Source organism: Oncorhynchus tshawytscha, linkage group LG05, assembly GCF_018296145.1.
Source record: "Oncorhynchus tshawytscha isolate Ot180627B linkage group LG05, Otsh_v2.0, whole genome shotgun sequence".
Taxonomy (NCBI): domain Eukaryota; kingdom Metazoa; phylum Chordata; class Actinopteri; order Salmoniformes; family Salmonidae; genus Oncorhynchus; species Oncorhynchus tshawytscha.
This window is the reverse complement of record NC_056433.1, coordinates 83,966,340-83,986,982: the sequence shown is the minus strand read 5'-3', so window position 1 is coordinate 83,986,982 and position 20,643 is coordinate 83,966,340. Positions and strand designations below refer to the sequence as shown.

At 43.8% G+C, this 20,643-nt stretch overlaps 1 protein-coding gene across 1 annotated transcript in view; it reads right to left on the bottom strand.

Annotated features, from left to right (window-relative positions):
• Positions 1–2,959: 2,959 nt before the first annotated feature.
• The window catches only part of LOC112251671 (P-selectin-like), a 65,351-nt gene continuing 47,667 nt past the window's right edge, over positions 2,960–20,643 (bottom strand). The window contains exons 19-23 of the mRNA XM_042322731.1: positions 5,573–5,764; positions 5,198–5,374; positions 3,734–3,913; positions 3,330–3,443; positions 2,960–3,169 (exon numbers count right to left, since the gene is read on the bottom strand). Of these exons, the coding sequence (XP_042178665.1) occupies positions 3,051–3,169; positions 3,330–3,443; positions 3,734–3,913; positions 5,198–5,374; positions 5,573–5,764 (782 nt within the window). The 3' untranslated portion in view covers positions 2,960–3,050. The remainder of the gene's footprint in view (positions 3,170–3,329; positions 3,444–3,733; positions 3,914–5,197; positions 5,375–5,572; positions 5,765–20,643) is intronic.

Genomic DNA, 20,643 nt, shown 5'->3' with positions numbered 1-20,643 from the left:
CTGCTCTCTGGTACTCTGTGCATATTGTGGCGTACAGCAGGTCATCCACCAGGGGGAGACTCGTCAAGGCCTGGTGACAAACGGAGTATACATCACGAGGCGATGGCTCCCTCTGCTGGACGTGCCAGGTCTCGACAGGCTCTCCGGCCAGGTCTAATTGGGGCTGGTAGTAATCAAGGGCTGATTGATCACCAGCTGTAGGAGTCCCATAAAGCTGCGAGAATGGCAGCACACAGGGGAGAGACTGGGGGAGGAAAGGACTCCTGTATAGTTGGGGACAGTTCCAGATAGATATAGATATATATATACACACTGCTCAAAAAAATAAAGGGAACACTTAAACAACACAATGTTACTCCAAGTCAATCACACTTCTGTGAAATCAAACTGTCCACTTAGGAAGCAACACTGATTGATAATAAATGTCACATGCTGTTGTGGAAATGGAATAGACAACAGGTGGAAATTATAGGCAATTAGCAAGACACCCCTAATAAAGGAGTGGTTCTGCAGGTGGTGACCACAGACCACTTCTCAGTTCCTTTGCTTCCTGGCTGATGTTTTGGTCACTTTTGAATGCTGGCGGTGCTTTCACTCTCGTGGTAGCATGAGACGGAGTCTACAACCCACACAAGTGGCTCAGGTAATGCAGCTCATCCAGGATGGGACATCAATGCGAGCTGTGGCAAGAAGGTTTGCTGTGTCTGTCAGCGTAGTGTCCAGAGCATGGAGGCGCTACCAGGAGACAGGCCAGTACATCAGGAGATGTGGAGGAGGCCGAAGGAGGGCAACAACCCAGGAGCAGGACCGCTACCTCCGCCTTTATGCAAGGAGGAGCAGGATGAGCACTGCCAGAGCCCTGCAAAATGACCTCCAGCAGGCCACAAATGTGCATGTGTCTGTTCAAACAGTCAGAAACTGACTCCATGAGGGTGGCATGAGGGCCCGACGTCCACAGGTGGGGGTTGTGCTTACAGCCCAACACCGTGCAGGACGTTTGGCATTTGCCAGAGAACACCAAGATTGGCAAATTTGTCACTGGCGCCCTGTGCTCTTCACAGATGAAAGCAGGTTCACACTGAGCACATGACAGACGTGACAGAGTCTGGGGACGCCGTGGAGAACGTTCTGCTGCCTGCAACATCCTCCAGCATGACCGGTTTGGCGGTGGGTCAGTCATGGTGTGGGGTGGCATTTCTTTTGGGGGCAGCACAGCTCTCCATGTGCTCGCCAGAGGTAGCCTGACTGCCATTAGGTACCGAGATGAGATCCTCAGGCCCCTTGTGAGACCATATGCTGGTGCGGTTGACCCTGGGTTCCTCCTAATTCAAGACAATGCTAGACCTCATGTGGCTGGAGTGTGTCAGCAGTTCCTGCAAGAGGAAGGCATTGATGCTATGGACTGGCCCGCCCGTTCCCCAGACCTGAATCCAATTGAGCACATCTGGGATATCATGTCTCGCTCAATCCACCAACGCCACGTTGCACCACAGACTGTCCAGGAGTTGGCGGATGCTTTAGTCCAGGTCTGGGAGGAGATCCCTCAGGATACCATCCGCCACCTCATCAGGAGCATGCCCAGGCGTTGTAGGGAGGTCATACAGGCACGTGGAGGCCACACACACTACTGAGCCTCATTTTGACTTGTTTTAAGGACATTACATCAAAGTTGGATCAGCCTGTAGTGTGGTTTACCACTTTAATTTTGAGTGTGACTCCAAATCCAGACCTCCATTTGTTGATAAATTTGATTTCCATTGCTAATTTTTGTGTGATTTTGTTGTCAGCATTCAACTATGTAAAGAAAAACATATTTAATAACAATATTTCATTCATTCAGATCTAGGATGTGTTATTTTAGTGTTCCCTTTATTTTTTTGAGCAGTGTATATAATATACACACACACACACGCCACATTACAACAACGGCCAAAGAAACCTTTCATCATTCATTCCAGGCTACTCTGGAAGTTCCAACTTGGTAACGTTCTCCCTCTTTTAGATATCTGGACTCTATCCTATTGTGTCGGTCAGACAGATAAGAGCGTCTCTGAGTAGGTGCCAGAGCCCAAAGCCCAAAGCCCAAAGCCCGGGCTGCAACAGGAAACAAAGATTGAGGAAGCAGTCATCAACAACAGCCTCTGGCCTGGGCAGAGACTCACAGATACTGAGCTGGTGTTGAAATGTCTCTTTCACTCCTTTGAAATGTCTGGCTAACACCACATCAAGCATTTGTTGTCATGAATAATGGGGTGTATAATCTATTAATTAGTCATAATATTGTAAGCTAACAGTTGACAAATGTACTATGTCAAGTCAACCTCTATTTCAAGTGCATTTCATTGAGTTAGGTTTTGTTATAACAGTGTAGAATTTGACTAACCCACTACTGTGTTTCTGCATTTTTATTCAAGGATATGCACAGCTTGAGAGGATACAGGGAGACAGACAGGTTGTCACGAAGATACAGGGAGACAGACAGGTTGTCATGAGGATACAGGGAGACAGGTTGTCATGAGGATTCAGGGAAACAGACAGGTTGTCATGAAGATACAGGGAGACAGACAGGTTGTCATGAGGATACAGGGAGACAGACAGGTTGTCATGAGGATACAGGGAGACAGACAGGTTGTCATGAGGATACAGGGAGACAGACAGGTTGTCATGAAGATACAGGGAGACAGACAGGTTGTCATGAGGATACAGGGGGACATACAGGTTGTCATGAGGATACAGGAGACAGACAAGCTGTCATGAGGATACAGGGAGACAAAAAAGATGCCATGAGGATACAGGGAGACAGACAAGTTGTCATGAGGATGCAGGGAGTAGACAAGTTGTAACAAGGAAACAGGGAGACAGACAAGTTGTCATGAGGATACAGGGAGACAGACAAGTTGTCATGAGGATACAGGGAGACAGACAAGTTGTCATGAGGATACAGGGAGACAGACAGGTTGTCATGAGGATACAGGGCGACAGACAAGCTGTCATGAGGATACAGGGAGACAGACAGGTTGTCGTGAGGATACAGGGAGACAGACAAGTTGTCATAAAAATACAGGCAGTTGTTGTTCCTGCTGTTGTTGTTGGACTCTATATGAGGCTGTCGATGCTGTTCCTGTAGGTCTATAAAGGTTTCTCAATGGTAGTTGCTGTTCAGATCTAGCTGGAAGGAGGCAATGGAGAGCATATTGATGAGTATTGTCAAGTAAGAAAAAGCCATTCTGAATCAAATCTGTGTTAAGAAACAGAGATATTTTAGAATTTCTTATCTTTCTAATTCCTAGCCAATGACTGTGAGTGTAAGGGACTTCTTCTGTGTTTACCTTTCTGTCTGATTCGTTTGAGGAGCCATGCAGCCAGAGACAGGACAAATAATGACACAGCGCCCCCTGCTGCCAGGCCTAGGATAGTGGGGTTCAATGGAGGCTCAGGTGTGGCTGGAGGAAACAAGGAACAACAGAGGAAAACAGTCAAACAATCTGAATCAACTGATTGGTCACATCACTGATTACAACCCTCTCAAGAATGGTCGAATTTTGGTAGCCCCCTTATGTAGGATATGCATTCATGATGCATTCATAAAGCCTTTATAACCTCTACATAAACATACATTGTCCTGATGACCAGCAAAAATAGTTGGTCGTCTCCAGTTTCAATTTGGTTGTGTCTCACAGAATATTCAGTTTGATTGTGTCTCACAGAGAGAGTAACAGAGGTTATAACATACCTGTGCAGGTAGGTGTTTCAGCGCTCCACTCCCCTGACCGTGAACACTGCATGTTTGGGGCCCCCTGGTGATCGTAGCCCTCATCACAGCTGAAGTTGCAGACAGAGCCCCAGGGATGTGAGGGGGCCTCACAGCTGACCTGACCCCCCAGAGGAACCACAGGAGAGGGGCACTGGACAGCTGAGAGAAGGACACAGTGGTTAGTATATTAAAATACCACAAAAGGAAACAAACAGTTGTGGATGAAATAATGAAAATGATTGTCGTTGGAGAGCTCATGTGTGTGGCAGACATCCATAAGGAGATAAGACCTATAGGTAAAATGGATGACCGCATGACTGCAACTCACTTTGGATTAAAGCGTCTTTTAAATGGTATATTTATATATATATATATTGAGTAACCCCCCTCCACGGAGTTGCCCTCAGAACAGCCTCAATTCATTGGACATGGACTCTACAAGGCGTCGAAAGCATTCCACAGGGCTGCTGGCTCATGTTGACTCCGATGTTTCCCTCAGTTCTGTCAAGTTGGCTGGATGTCCTTTGGGTGGTGGACCATTCTTGATACACGGGAAACTGTTGAGCGTGAAAAACCCAGCAGCGTTGCAGTTCTTGACACATTCAAACCGGTGCGCCTGGCACCCACTACCATACCCCATTCAAAGGCACTTAAATATTTTGGCTTGCCTTTTCACCCTTTGAATGGCATACAGACACAATCTAATTGTCTTCAGGCTAAAAATCCTTCTTTAACCTGTCTCCTCCCCTTCATCTACACTGATTGAAGTTGATTTAACAAGTGACATCAATAAGTGATCATAACTTTACCTAGATTCACCTGGTCAGTCTTTGTCATGGAAAGAGCAGGTGTTCTTAATATTTTGTGCTCTCGGGCTGAGTAAAACCTCTCATTTCACCACTTTCTCTCTATTTAAACTCAGTCTATACTGTTTTAGTATCGTGTGTAAATTGACTGAGTTTAAACAGAGAGGAAGATTTGAAGTGAGAGGTTTTACTCTGCCCAAAATATGTCTATGAAAATAAGTCCCTGAAGTGAGGAAATTTTGTATGAAGGTCAATGAGATGGTGTCGAATTTGGTCAACAAAAAATGTCATTGCTAATTTGCTATGTGAGGCTTATTTGATTGAAGAGAGGTTTCGTAATGTTATGTTTATGGCCCTGGTAGTTTGGAGCTCCCAAGTGGTGCAGCGGTGTAAGGCACTGCATCTCATTGTAAATAACAAATTGTTCTTAACTGACTTGCCAAGTTAAATAAATACATGTTATTTTACGAATGCACTAATATAAGTAGACGCACGTAGCATTTCAGCAACTTTGAGAAAAATTACTTAATATTGGACATGTTTTTCCATTGTTAGAGTGGTCATATGTCTATCTTGTCAATATAGACAATGGTTTAAATCAGGTCTATTTTAAAGATGCAAAAAAGTTTGTCCTTACCTTCACAGTGTGGTATCTCCTCACTCCACTCAGCAGCTGATGTGCAGGTCACTGTGATCGCCCCCTTGAGGAGATAACCCTCAGAGCAGCTAAAGTTACAGCTGCTTCCATAGTTGAAGTCTTCTCCACAGCTGATAGCGCCATCCTGTGGCTGCTGGAGGGTAGGGCAGCTTACAGCTGCAAGACAGTGAGTGGTGCAGTGGTCAGTCTGTGTCCAGAGACAATTCTACTGTCATACAATTACAAAACTCTATTTGCCCTCCTAGATATTTCTGAATGGAAAATGTCCTGTGTCATTCTTATATTTATAGCAACTACAGTTGATGTAACATGTTATGGGGGCTACGTTTACAGATATCCAGTATCTGTACACACCAATACACTGCAGCTGTGAGTCGTTCCACTGTCCCGAGGCTCCACACTGCAGGGTAGCAGAGCTGGAGGCCAGCCTCTCATAGCCCTCCTCACAGGTAAAGGTACAGGTGGACAGGTAGCTGAAGGAGCCCAGGGGATGGGAGCAGGCCATGGAACCCTTCCCAGGTTCATACAGCTCACTGCATAAGACCACTGGGGAGGAGAGGGCAGATCGTAATAACTGACTAAATGTGCCACGATGAAGACATTACTCAAGATACACAACAACTGAAATACAGGAGGTCTAAGCTGTCATACTGGTATAAAGACCGATAGCAAGACACTGAAGTAATTCAAAGAAAGTACAAATCAAAAGTTTATGACAAATTGTAGCTTATTTTCTTCTGTTATTAGTCTTTCCAGAACACCTTATTTATAAGGTTTATAAGAGGATATACTTACATTCACAGGTGGGAGGCTGTTCTGACCATGATTCTGAGGCTGTGCATCTCACAGGCCCGGAGCTGCTCAGCCGGTACCCCTCTTCACAGGAATACTGACACGTCGAGTCAAAGGAGAAATTCCCATTGGGGTGAGAGCAACTGACACTGGCTTTAGCAGGGACCGTGACAGGGAGACAGACAGGTTGCCATGAGTATACAGGGACAGACAAGTTGAAAAAGGATACAGGGAGACAGACAGGTTGTCATGAGGATACAGGTAGACAGACAGGTTGTAACAAGGAAACAGGGAGTCAGACAATTTGTCATGAGGATACAGGGAGACAGACAAGTTGTAACAAGGAAACAGGGGGACAGACAAGTTGTCGTGAGGATACAGGGAGACAGACAAGTTATCATGAAGATACAGGGAGTCAGACAGGTTATCTTGAGGATACAGGGAGACAGACAGGTTGTCATGAGGATACGGTGAGACAGACAGGTTGTCATGAGGATACAGGAAGACAGACAGGTTGTCATGAGGATACAGGGAGACAGACAGGTTGTCATGAGGATACAGGGAGACGGACAGGTTGTCATGAGGATACAGGGAGACAGACAGGTTGTCATGAGGATACAGTGAGACAGACAGGTTGTCGTGAGGATACAGGAAGACAGACACTTTGTCATGAGGATACAGGGAGACAGACAGGTTGTCATGAGGATACAGGGAGACAGACAGGTTGTCTTGAGGATACAGGGAGAAAGACAACTTGTCATGAGGATACAGGGAGACAGACAGGTTGTCTTGAGGATACAGGGAGAAAGACAACTTGTCATGAGGATACAGGGAGACAGACAGGTTGTCTTGAGGATACAGGGTGAAAGAAAACTTATTATGAGGATACAGGGAGACAGACAGGTTGTCTTGAGGATACAGGGAGACAGACAAGTTGTCATGAAGATACAGGGAGTCAGACAGGTTATCTTGAGGATACAGGGAGAAAGACAACTTGTCATGAGGATACAGGGAGACAGACAGGTTGTCTTGAGGATACAGGGAGACAGACAAGTTGTCATGAGGATACAGGGAGACAGACAACCTTGTCTGTGTGATGGGAAACAACACTATAGACTCCTGTTGGCTGCCTGCACTGACTACCATGGCTCACATCCTTCCTGATTGGACTCACTTACACTCTGAACATCTACGTCAGCAGAACTGGTTATTTAACTCCTAGAAGTTCCCCCATTCCTTAGGCCAAGAAGTTAATACTGCCGGTAAGGAATGATTGTGAGATTTCAAGATGGCATCCCATTCCTGAGTGTGTTTTAATGTGTTATTTTAAGATATATTACATTTCTTTCAAGAATGAATTATTTTATTGTATTTCTAAATTGTGTTAATGCTGTGATGTCGTCAACGGGAGCCAGGCTCTTTCTCCTCAGTTCGCTCAGAGCGTGATGAGGAGAGGTAGGTGTTACGGTCTTTGGAATGCACATGTTCACAAATTCACAAGAAAAGTCAAGCAAAAATTATATCGTCACCGATTTAGTGTTGCATTACTGTTTATAGGAATATATATTCATTTGAATGGGGATAATGTTAGAGTGCAACTTTGCAAGGCTAGCTCAACTGTCGTTAGCTTTGTGGCGGCAGAGGATCTCTTTCAGGTACAGACATCGTGAGTTTTTAAAATGATTTTCTCGTGTGTTTTCTACGCTGTCTTTTGTCTTTTTATCAGGCAAATATACTTTAACGGAGTCCAGACAGCAGCAGTAACTTTAGCCTTGTATCTGTATCCATTCCATGCAGGTGTGTTGTGAAATGTGACCATTTTGTATTTCATGTTTAATGTGCCTAGTTCGTTGTTGTCACTCATTTTGTTACTTGCCCGGGCATGTCAAAAAATGGCATTGTTGCTCCATTAGTTTGCTTCAGCTAATAATGGTACAATAGTACACTCTCTAAGAAATATTTTGCACTTATTGGCTAATTATTAGTGTATTGGTGTACAACATTTATAAAATGTAATGAGTCTTTTGAAAACATGAACATGTCACATTTTGTACAATGTATTTTTGTTGATACTCTTACTACTGAGTTTGCTCAGAGCGTGATGAGGAGAGGCACATATACTTGTATGGGAGTCCAGATGGCAGCAGTAACGTTTGCCCTGTATCTGTATCCATTCCATGCAGCCATTAAAAGAGAGACAACCATCTGAATTGTGTCCAGAGCCTTATCTTCCACCTACACCTTACCAGAACACAACGCAGAAAGGTACCGGTGCAGAACCGTTTAGAAAAGAACAATGCAGTTGGTTTCATACTGCCTGTTTTAGATTATTGGACTATATCGTAGTCCTGCAGTGCCTTGCTCCACTCCCATTCCCCCAGGCGCTCTCTTTTGATGACTTCTGTAACCGTAATAGCCTTGGTTTCATGCATGTTAACATTAGAAGCCTCCTCCCTAAGTTTGTTTTATTCACTGCTTTAGCACACTCTGCCAACCCGGATGTCTTAGCCGTGTCTGAATCCTGGTTTAGGAAGACCACAAAAAATTCTGAAATTTTCATCCCAAACTACAACATTTTCAGACAAGATAGAACTGCCAAATGGGGCGGTGTTGCAATCTACTGCAAAGATAGCCTGCAGAGTTCTGTCCTACTATCCAGGTCTGTACCCAAACAATTTAAACTTCTACTTTTAAAAATCCACCTCTCTAAAAACAAGTCTCTCACATTGTCGCCTGCTATAGACCACCCTCTGCCCCCAGCTGTGCTCTGGACACCATATGTGAACTGATTGCTCCCCATCCATCTTCAGAGCTCGTGCTGCTAGGCGACCTAAACTGGAACATGCTTAATACCCCAGCCATCCTACAATCTAAGATTGATGCCCTCAATCTTACACAAATTATCAATGAACCTACCAGGTACCTCCCCAAAGCCGTAAACACGGGCAACCTCATAGATATCATCCTAACCAACTTAGCCTCTAAATACACTTCTGCTGTCTTCAACCAAGATCTCAGCGATCACTGCCTCATTGCCTGCATCCGTAATGGGTCAGCGGTCAAACGACCTCCACTCATCACTGTCAAACGCTCCCTGAAACACTTCAGCGAGCAGGCCTTTCTAATCAACCTGGCCGGGGTATCCTGGAAGGATATTAATCTCATCCCGTCAGTAGAGGATGCCTGGTTATTTTTTTTAAATGCCTTCCTAACCATCTTAAATATGCATGCCCCATTCAAGAAATTTAGAACCAGGAACAGATATAGCCCTTGGTTCCCCCCAGACCTGACTGCCCTTAACCAACACAAAAACATCCTATGGCGTTCTGCATTAGCATCGAACAGCTCCCGTGATATGCAGCTTTTCAGGGAAGCTAGAAACCATTATACACAGGCAGTTAGAAAAGCCAAGGCTAGCTTTTTCAAGCAGAAATTTGCTTCCTGCAACACTAACTCAAAAAAGTTCTGGGACACTGTAAAGTCCAAGGAGAATAAGAACACCTCCTCCCAGCTGCCCACTGCACTGAAGATAGGAAACACTGTCACCACTGATAAATCCACTATAATTGAGAATTTCAATAAGCATTTTTCTACGGCTGGCCATGCTTTCCACCTGGCTACCCCTACCCCGGTCAACAGCACTGCACCCCCCACAGCAACTCGCCCAAGCCTTCCCCATTTCTCCTTCTCCCAAATCCAGTCAGCTGATGCTCTGAAAGAGCTGCAAAATCTGGACCCCTACAAATCAGCCGGGCTAGACAATCTGGACCCTTTCTTTCTGAAATGATCTGCTAAAATTGTTGCCACCCCTATTACTAGCCTGTTCAACCTCTCTTTCGTGTCGTCTGAGATTCCCAAAGATTGGAAAGCAGCTGCGGTCATCCCCTCTTCAAATGGGGGACACTCTTGACCCGCCTGGTTCACCAACTACTTCTCTGATAGAGTTCAGTGTGTCAAATCGGAAGGTCTGCTGTCCGGACCTCTGGCAGTCTTTATGGGGGTGCCACAGGGTTCAATTCTTGGACCGACTCTCTTCTCTGTATACATCAATGATGTTGCTCTTGCTGCTGGTGAGTCTCTGATCCACCTCTACGCAGACGACACCATTCTGTATACTTCTGGCCCTTCTTTGGACACTGTGTTAACAACCCTCCAGGCAAGCTTCAATGCCATACAACTCTCCTTCCGTGGCCTTCAATTGTCGCCTGCTATAGACCACCCTCTGCCCCCAGCAATTGCTCTTAAATACAAGTAAAACTAAATGCATGCTCTTCAACCGATCACTGCCTGCACCTGCCCGCCTGTCCAACATCACTACTCTGGACAGCTCTGACTTAGAATACGTGGACAATTACAAATACCTAGGTGTCTGGTTAGACTGTAAACTCTCATTCCAGACCCACATCAAACATCTCCAATCCAAAGTTAAATCTAGAATTGGCTTCCTATTTCGCAACAAAGCATCCTTCACTCATGCTGCCAAACATACCCTTGTAAAACTGACCATCCTACCAATCCTCAACTTCGGTGATGTCATTTACAAAATAGCCTCCAATACCCTACTCAACAAATTGGATGCAGTCTATCACAGTGCCATCCGTTTTGTCACCAAAGCCCCATATACTACCCACCATTGCAAATCAAATCAAATCAAATTTATTTATATAGCCCTTCGTACATCAGCTGATATCTCAAAGTGCTGTACAGAAACCCAGCCTAAAACCCCAAACAGCAAGCAATGCAGGTGTAGAAGCACGGTGGCTAGGAAAAACTCCCTAGAAAGGCCAAAACCTAGGAAGAAACCTAGAGAGGAACCAGGCTATGTGGGGTGGCCAGTCCTCTTCTGGCTGTGCCGGGTGGAGATTATAACAGAACATGGCCAAGATGTTCAAATGTTCATAAATGACCAGCATGGTCGAATAATAATAAGGCAGAACAGTTGAAACTGGAGCAGCAGCACAGTCAGGTGGAAGTTGAAACTGGAGCAGCAGCATGGCCAGGTGGACTGGGGACAGCAAGGAGTCATCATGTCAGGTAGTCCTGGGGCATGGTCCTAGGGCTCAGGTCAGTTGAAACTGGAACAGCAACCTGTACGCTCTCGTTGGCTGGCCCTCGCTTCATACTCGTCGCCAAACCCACTGGCTCCATGTCATCTACAAGACCCTGCTAGGTAAAGTACCCAGCTCGCTGGTCACCATAGCATCACCCACCTGTAGCACGCGCTCCAGCAAGTATATCTCTCTGGTCACCCCCAAAACCAATTCTTTCATTGGCCGCCTCTCCTTCCAGTTCTCTGCTGCCAATGACTGGAACGAACTACAAAAATCTCTGAAACTGGAAACACTTATCTCCCTCACTAGCTTTAAGCACGAGCTGTCAGAGCAGCTCACATATTACTAGACCTGTACATAGCCCACCTATAATTTAGCCCAAACAACTACCTCTTTCCCTACTGTATTTATTTTATTTTATTTATTTATTTTGCTCCTTTTACTCCATGTGTAACTCTGTGTCGTTGTATGTGTCGAACTGCTTTGCTTTATCTTGGCCAGGTTGCATTTGTAAATGAGAACTTGTTCTCAATTTGCCTACCTGGTTAAATAAAGGTGAAATAAATAAAAAAAAAATCAAAAAAAATTTCTATATCCTGGGCTTGTTGGCTTCATACTGCCTGTATTAGATATTTGGACTATATCATCCTGGGCTTGCTTACCGTGTTCACACTGCTCTCCGTAGAAGCCCTCAGAGCATTTACAGTGGTGGCTGTTGATGGTCTCCACACACTCTCCATGGTAACATGAGTCGCTCTGACACGAGGCTGTGAAGCACAGAGCCGTCTTCTTCTTCATACACGACTCGTCGTTCCACTTCCCTGTGTCCGCCTGTCTCTTGATGTACATCTCCACACAGTCCTCGTTGTTCCCCCCGTTGTTGGGTTCCCCGTCTGCCCAGTTCTCTGCCTCTTTAGTCAGGGTCTTATTGGTCCCCACCCAGATCCACACGTCGTCCACCTTACGGATCCCTATCCAGTAATAGTTGGTCTGCCTGGGCAGGATGCTGTTAAGGTGGGAGATCTCTCCACGGTTCTGGATGGCCACCATGTCAGTGTAGTGCTCCGTGCACCACTTTCTAGCAGTGTCCCAGTTCATAGTTTTGTTGGAGTGATGGTAGGACCAGCCCTCTACTCTAGTGCACATGGTGACAACTGAGGAATGACAAAAAGGTCCATATTGAAATACAGTACATGAATGACTTTACATGAGTGGGATTTTAGAAATGCATCGATCTATTGAAATGTGTTTCTTACTTGAGTACAGGAGGATGAGGGTGATCCATGAGCTGGGGCTTCTGGTTTGCTGTGATGCAGAGCAGAAGTCCTGTGGAGACAACATCAAGCAATACCTTACAGACTGAGAAATGCATTGGCTGTCTGAAATGTATATAAACTAACTGGTGCATCTTAATTTTAAGGCATAAACCAATTATCTCAACAGTACTTACCATTGTAAGATTAAAATGTGAAGCTCTTTTGCAGGGAAATCTCCAAATGATATGTTTCTATGTCTTATCCAGTGGATGAAATGATACTGCTCTCTGGTACTCTGTGCATACATATATATACACCAACCCACACTACAACAACGGCCAAAGACCGGAATTCATCGTTATGATACTGCCTGGGCATGAATCAGATACTCTGGAATTTCCAACTTGCAAACTTTCTCCCTCTTTCTCCCTCCCTCTTTTAGATATCTGGACTCTATCCTATTGTGTCGGTCAGACAGATAATGGTTTCTCAGAGCCCAAAGCCCAGGCTGCAACAGGAAACAAAACATGAGGTAGCAGGAAGCTCACATCAACAACAGCCTCTGGCCTGGGCAGAGACTCACAGATACTGAGCTGGTGTTGAAATGTCTCTTTCACTCCTTTGAAATGTCTGGCTAACACCACATCAAGCATTTGTTGTCATGAAGAGTGGGGTGTATAAACTATTAACTAGTCATCATTTTGTAAGCTAAACAGTTGAGAAATATACTATGTCAAGTCAACCTCTATTTCAAGTTAATTTCATTGAATTAGGTTTTGTTATAACAGTGTGTAGAATTTGACTAACCCATTACTGTGTTTTTGCATTTTTATTAAAGGATATGCACAGCTTGAGAGGATACAGGGAGAAAGACAGGTTGTCTTGAGGATACAGGGAGACAGACAGGTTGTCTTGAGGATACAGGGAGACAGACAGGTTGTCTTGAGGATACAGGGAGACAGACAGGTTGTCATGAGGATACAGGAAGACAGACAAGTTGTCATGAGGATACAGGGAGAAAGACAACTTGTCATGAGGATACAGGAAGACAGACAGGTTGTCATGAGGATACAGGAAGACAGACAAGTTGTCATGAGGATACAGGGAGACAGACAGGTTGTCTGTCTGTGTGATGGGAAACAACACTATAGACTCCTGTTGGCTGCCTGCACTGACTACTATGGCTCACATCCTTCCTGAATGGACTCACTTACACTCTGAACATCTACGTCAGCAGAACTGGTTATTTAACTCCTAGAAGTTCCCCCATTCCTTAGGCCAAGACGTTAATACTGCCGGTGAGGAAACAGAGATCTCAACATGGCGTCTGATAAAGGTTTGATAATCCCTAATGGATTCTAATTAGGATGACTCAGTTATGAGCAATAACAGGATGATAAATAATCACTTTCCAACAGTTTATGTTTGAGTATAACCACTTAATAATGTAATCATACACAGTGTTGCTTGGTAACTTCAGTGACATTTTTAGTAGTCATAACGGTTGTTGTAAAGGTTGGCGTACACTGTAAATGCAGAGGAAAAGGGCAGGATGTTGATATCTTCAAAGCTATTTCATTGATATTCCCTGTAGATGTTTAACCAGAAAAGGGAGATGTGGAAGCATGGACTTTACCAAAAAATCTATGTTATGCTGCAAATATGGTTGTTATTATGAAAGAAGAAAACCTGTATGAGGGTTAGCTCTCAGGCTAGGATGAAAGACGGCCTGTATGAGTGTTAGCTCTCAGGCTAGGATGAAAGACGGCCGGTTAAAGCCTGTATGAGGGTTAGCTTTCAGGCTAGGATGAAAGACGGCCAGTTAAAGCCTGTATGAGGGTTAGCTCTCAAGCTAGAATGAAAGACGGCCGGTTAAAGCCTGTATGAGGGTTAGCTTTCAGGCTAGGATGAAAGACGGCCAGTTAAAGCCTGTATGAGGGTTAGCTTTCAGGCTAGGATGAAAGACGGCCTGTATGAGGGTTAGCTCTCAGGATAGGATGAAAGACGGCCTGTAGGAAGGTTAGCTCTCAGGCTAGGATGAAAGACGGCCGGTTAAAGCCTGTATGAGGGTTAGCTCTCAGGCTAGGATGAAAGACGGCCTGTATGAGGGTTAGCTCTCAGGCTAGGATGAAAGACAGCTGGTGAAAGCCAGAATGAGGGTTAGCTTTCAGGCTAGAATTATTTTATTTAACTAGGCAGGTCAGGTAAGAACAAAGTCTTATTTTCAATAACAATGGGTTAACTGCCTGTTCAGGGAAAGAACAACAGATTTTTACTTGTCAGCATGTGGATTTGAACTTTCAACCTTTCAATTACTAAGCCAACGCTCTAACCACCAGGCTACCCTGCAGGCTTTAGATTGAAATGGTAAGTAATCAAGGTAGTAATGAAGTCCAGGTGTGACTGATGAGGTGACAGATACTGTATCATCTACACTGAAGAAAAATATGAACACAACATGCAACAATTTCAAAGATTGTACAGTTCATACAAGGAAATCCGTCAATTGAGGCCTTAATCTTTGGACTACAGATATGCATCTGTTGGTCACAGATACCTTAAAAAGAATGCCGGGCCATGGATCAGACAACCAGTCAGTGTCTGGTGTGACCAGTAGTGACCCGTCATTCATGTTTTGAGCCCCACATTTTTGGGAAAAAAATGTTATGAAAATGTTTTGGTGGGAGGGTGTGGCTTGCCTGTTTTGCATGTTATTTTGCATGTTATTTTGGCATTAATACGTGTCACATATCAGTTTGCAAACTTATTTGAATTAAAAAAGCCACATACAAACATGGGCTCTTTTTTGTTTTCTTGAGTAAGGCAGAAAAATGCAGGTGTTTCAGCCTAGCTCAGTGCTCTCTGTGGTGGTGGGGCAAGCCAGCAGAAAATATGGAGCATTGCGCCGTGATTGGCTCAGTGTTCTGTCACTCATGTGGACACTACGTCACCCCAAAGTCTAAGAGAAAACCTTGAAATGTCTAGCCCTTTTGGGTGCTGCCATAGACTTACATGAGAAGTGCCCGTCCAAGAAGGCTCAAGGTCATTAGCCACAGATAAAATGACGTCAAATCACGTTATATCTACAGGTAGCTTTGATTGGACTGATCATGTCAACATCATACTTTCAAAATCTTAGCTAGCAGTCATCATGAATCAACCCGACAATCTACTGACAAATCCTTTTTAATCCTTGTCAAGAGAAAGAGAAATTATAGATTAAATGTGTATCGGTGCTCATTCACCATTGGACATAAACATTACAAAACAAGTTGGAAATCGCAAATTCAGCGATTGGTTTGGAAGGAATCAGTGACAGTGGCTGTGTGGTCCCAAATCTGGGATTAAGGGGCTCTTTTCCAAGTTTAAAATGATAAACATTCGACATTGGCCATGCTGTCAATGAAGCATGATTTGTGCCTCGCTCCCAATAACTGTTAACTTGGAAGTGCGAAAACTTTGACTTCAGTGAGTTCAAGACAACTGGGAAGTCGGGAATAAATTAGCTCCAACTTGGAAAATACGTTTCGAACAGTCATCCAACTCAGGATTGTAAATCCAGCCTCCAGTTGTTTTGAAAGACCCATAAATCCAGAGAATGCCAGACTTTGATGACAAAATTTTCCCTCGAAGGACCGCCGCACCACTTTCCTGTTGAAGTGAACACAGCACAACAAGGTGAGTCCAACAATGTATAGTATGCTGCTGCATAAATTATGTAATATGCCAGGGAGATATGTAGCTAAGTAATACTAAGTCTATGTTGTGTTGTAAGATGTTAGTTGTCATTCGTAATACATATAAAAAATCTGACAAAGAAGTTAAGATCCAAGATAGTTTTTTTATATCGAAATAAATCAAGCCTTAGTATTACAAATGGGAGAATGATTGTTCAAACAACGCCTCTCCCTGTATTGGATGTTGGTGATATTGTTTACATGCATGCGGCACAACCTCTGTTTTAAAACCCTTGGACACAGTCTATGTTGGAGGAAATTATAGTTGAAATGATTAATTATGTATACATTTATTTAAGAACCATTTATTCTAATACTATTATGTTATGGTATGAAATGTATGGGTTCTTGGTTAAGCTGTTACTGAAAATGTAAGTAAAACAAATTAATTGTCTGTACCTTGCGGGAAGTTTAAGGGAGAGGGATGATATATCTTTTCTGACGGATAAGAATGGTCCTTGATATTCCATTAGTGGAGGAGAAGATATCTTTTAGACAGATTGGAATGTTTGGTTTATGAGGGGAGTAGAAGACATCTCCGGACATGAAAACACTGCGCTATTGTGTGGATCGGAGAGGGTGTGGGAAACTGATGATGTCATTTTATGTTGTCTCTTTAAAATGTAAGGTTCTTTGTATTTTGCTTCAGTACTCTCTTGAATTAAACGCTGTTACCTGACTTTTAACTCTGTCCATTTCTTATAAAAATATTGGGTCTTACAATCCCTTTAGAATGCATTGACAGAGTAATAATTCTGATTGGGAAATACTACAGAGGAATTTAGAATTCCACTAACAGTCTACCATTCAGCAATACGTTTTATCACAGGGGACAATTTTAGGATTCATCATTGTAGTCTGTATAAAATGTGGGATGGACCTCTCTGTCTGTAAGAAGACAGTCTGTATAAACATGTGGGATGAACCTCTCTGTCTGTAAGAAGAAAGTCTGTATAAACATGTGGGATGAACCTCTCTGTCTGTAAGAAGAATGTCTGTATAAACATGTGGGATGAACCTCTCTGTCTGTAAGAAGAATGTCTGTATAAACATCTGGGATGAACCTCTCTGTCTGTAAGAAGAAAGCTGCATTCTCTTTTATTTATTTACAAAGCAATCTGACAGAAACTCCCTCTATATGTAACATCATTAATAAAGTTAAGAATCATAAGTTATCAAACCTGTTCACAGGAACAGATACAACTAGAGATCCTCCGGTCTCCACAGATTTGGGAAAATCTGCGTTTAGTTTTTTTGCCCCTAATTTGTGGAACAATCTGCAGAGTTCACTGCAGATAGATGTGCTGATGTCACTCAGGAAGTTTAAATGATTGATTGACGACCTCTACGTAGTTGCAGTTGATTGCTTTTATTAAATGTTTGTTTTTTATTGTGCTGAATTATATTGTTTTATAAACATGTGTATGTTGCTTTAATATTCTGTTTTTATTTTTAATGAGTACAGGGCTCTCTTGTAAAATAGATTTTTAATCTCAATGCGACTTCCTGTTTAAATAAAGGTTAAATAAAACAAAATTAAATTTTTGCCCATTGTGCCTCACTCTAATAATTTGGTCTATTTACCCCTCTTAATTTCATCTGCTGTTCTGACTTGGTGTACAGGGAGAATACTGTAAGAACAGCCCATGTTCTGTACATTTCGAAAGTATGAAAAACATATATAGTTATATATTGTCCGTCCAAGCTAGCACATTAATGTCTTAATCGAAATTACAGATTACTTGTACTTCACAATTGTCATTAGAAACCACATTTGTTTAAGCAAGTCAGCCATAAAAGCTATGTTTCTTTAAAAGGCAGTAAATGAGGCTGAATGAACTGTTTCGCTGCCAGACAAAACTCCGCTGATAACCAGGTGTAGCAGTGGTAAGATGTTGGGACAGCTTTATGTAGGCACTAACAGTTTGTTGTCACCATTTGTCACCGTTACAGTGCAATTAATGTATTGTTTAGTGTTGTGTTGTGTAGTGGCTTTACTGGCATGCATCCCAGTTATTTTAGGTTTTGCCCCACCAAGATTTACATGCTAAAATCGCCACTGGGTGTGACCACCATTTGCCTTATGCAGTGAGACACATCTCCTTTGCATAGAGTTGATCAAGGCTGTTGATTGTGGCCTGTGGAATGTTGTCCCACTCGTCTTCAATGGCTGTGCGAATTTGCTGGATATTGGCAGGAACTGGAACACGCTGTTATACACGTCGATCCAGAGCATCCCAAACATGCTCAATTGATGACATGTCTGATGAGTATTGTTGGGGAATAATCAGAATTAGTTGGTAACATAGGTAAGATGTTTTAGTGTTCATCATATGTTTGTAAGTTACTTCTCATCAGAATGTGTTTGTATAATACTGTGGCGGGGTTGCAGTATCTGTTCTCTGTCAAGACTAAGTTGCTTGGGCCGGAGAGAGGGGGGGAGAGGTCAAGCGTGTATCTCTTGGCTCCACAATGTCTGTGTGCCAGTCTCTGTGATCTTGTCAAGATAGGATGGATTGATATATGGCCTGTTGATATGGAGGATTTGTTTAGGTTCTGAGTTTGAGAAAAGGACATAGTTTAGGAGACAAAGCTGAACGATAAATTATGCCAATGCTGTCTGGCTATGTGTGTCTTTGCTATAAAGGATCTTAGTTGCAATGTGTAAGGGACTCTCAGAGAATTCGTTTATAGACACTGAATTGATCTGAGAGTCACAGGGTTGTGATGGAGCTCATATAATTAAAGATGGACTTTGTGATAACTAACTCTGACTTGTGTGTGGTTTGCTCTCATGATTTGGTAAATACAGGAAATTTCCACGAGAGTATGCAGGCCATAGAAGAACTGGGACAGTTTCTGCTTTCTCTGAATTGTGTACAGATCCTTGCGACATGGGGCTGTGCATTATCATGCTGAAACATGAGATGATCGCAGCGGATGAATGGCATGACAATGGGTCTCAGGATCTCGTCACATCATCTCTGTGCATTCAAATTTCCGTCCATAAAATACAATTGTGTTTGTTGTCTGTAGCTTATGCCTGCCCATACCATAACCCCACCGCCACCATGATGCATTCATTAACAGTGTTCCAATGGATAGGAAATGTAATTGAGTCCAACACCTCAAACAAGTTGAGCTCACCTTTAAATCGTATGAAAGCCAGTTAGGGCTATTTTCATAAAAACAAATCATGTTTAAATGGCTAAATCACTGAACAGTTTAGCAGGATTACTTGATACTGTGATTCCTGAAATACAGAGCCTGTTGGATAATTTTTTTCAAATCCTAAATGATACTTTGTTACATTATTTGGTAGATCAGCTGGTTTGCTAGCTCTCAGTCTCATTGGCCACAAAACGTTGCCAACCCTAGCTAGCTAACCACTTAATATAATATAACTGTCATGCCTGCTCCAACTCCCCCTCTCTGGAGCTCGAGTATGCCAGGCTGCCCATCATTACGCATACCTGTCACCATCATTACGCGCATTAGCGCTCATTGGACTCACCTGGAGTCCTTCACTTTGTTGATTGCCCCTCTATATCTGTCTGTTCCTCAGTTTGTTACCCCTGTCAGCATTATTGTCGTTTTGTTTTCCCCTGTCCAGACACCGTCCTTGTTTGTTTCATGTCGGTAATTTATGAAATATTCACTCCCTATACTTCCTTCTCATCTCCCAATGTCTGTCCTCACAGAATGCTGACACCCATATTTGAAGCATCAGGGAGTTTTTAGAATTGTTTGTTGTTGGTGACGTCGTTGGTTACGTCGGGTCTGGTTGCCGCTGCCGAAGAAACCGGGGTATATCACCTGGCTTGTCAGGCTTCCACGCCTTAGCTGTTCGAAAAGTTTCCTTGTCTTGGTTGGCTCGGCAGGCTCCCATCCAACGTCATGTCTCAGCCGGCTCGTCAGGCTCCCCGGCTCAGCAGGATCGTCGGTCTCCCACGCCTCAGCCAACTCGTCGTGCTCCGACAGCTCAGCTGGCTCGTTGGGCTCCCACGCCTCAGCCGGTCCATCATTACGCACACCTATCACCATCATTACGCGCATCAGTGCTCATTGGACTAACCTGGACTCCTTCACTTTGTTGATTGCCCTTGTAACAGTATAGCTTCCGTCCCTCTCCTCACTCCTACCTGGGCTCAAACCAGGGACCCTCTGCACACATCAACAACAGCCACCCTCAAAGCATTGTTACCTATCGCTCCACAAAAGCCACAGCCCTTGCAGAGCAAGGGGAACAACTACATCAAGGTCTCAGAGCGAGTGACGTCACTGATCGAAAACGCTGTTAGTGCGCACCACTGCTAACCATTTCACAACGGTTACACTCACGCCCACTTTTGACCTCCTCCTTTTCCACAGCAACCAGTGATCCAGGTCAACATCCTCAATGTAACAGTATAGCTTCTGTCCCTCTCCTCACCCCTACCTGGGCTTGAACCATGGACCCTCTGCACACATCAACAACAGCCACCCTCGAAGCATCTTTACCCATTACTCCACAAAAGCCACAGCCCTTGCAGAGCAAGGGGAAAAACTACTTCAAGGTCTCAGAGCGAGTGACGTCACCGATTGAAACG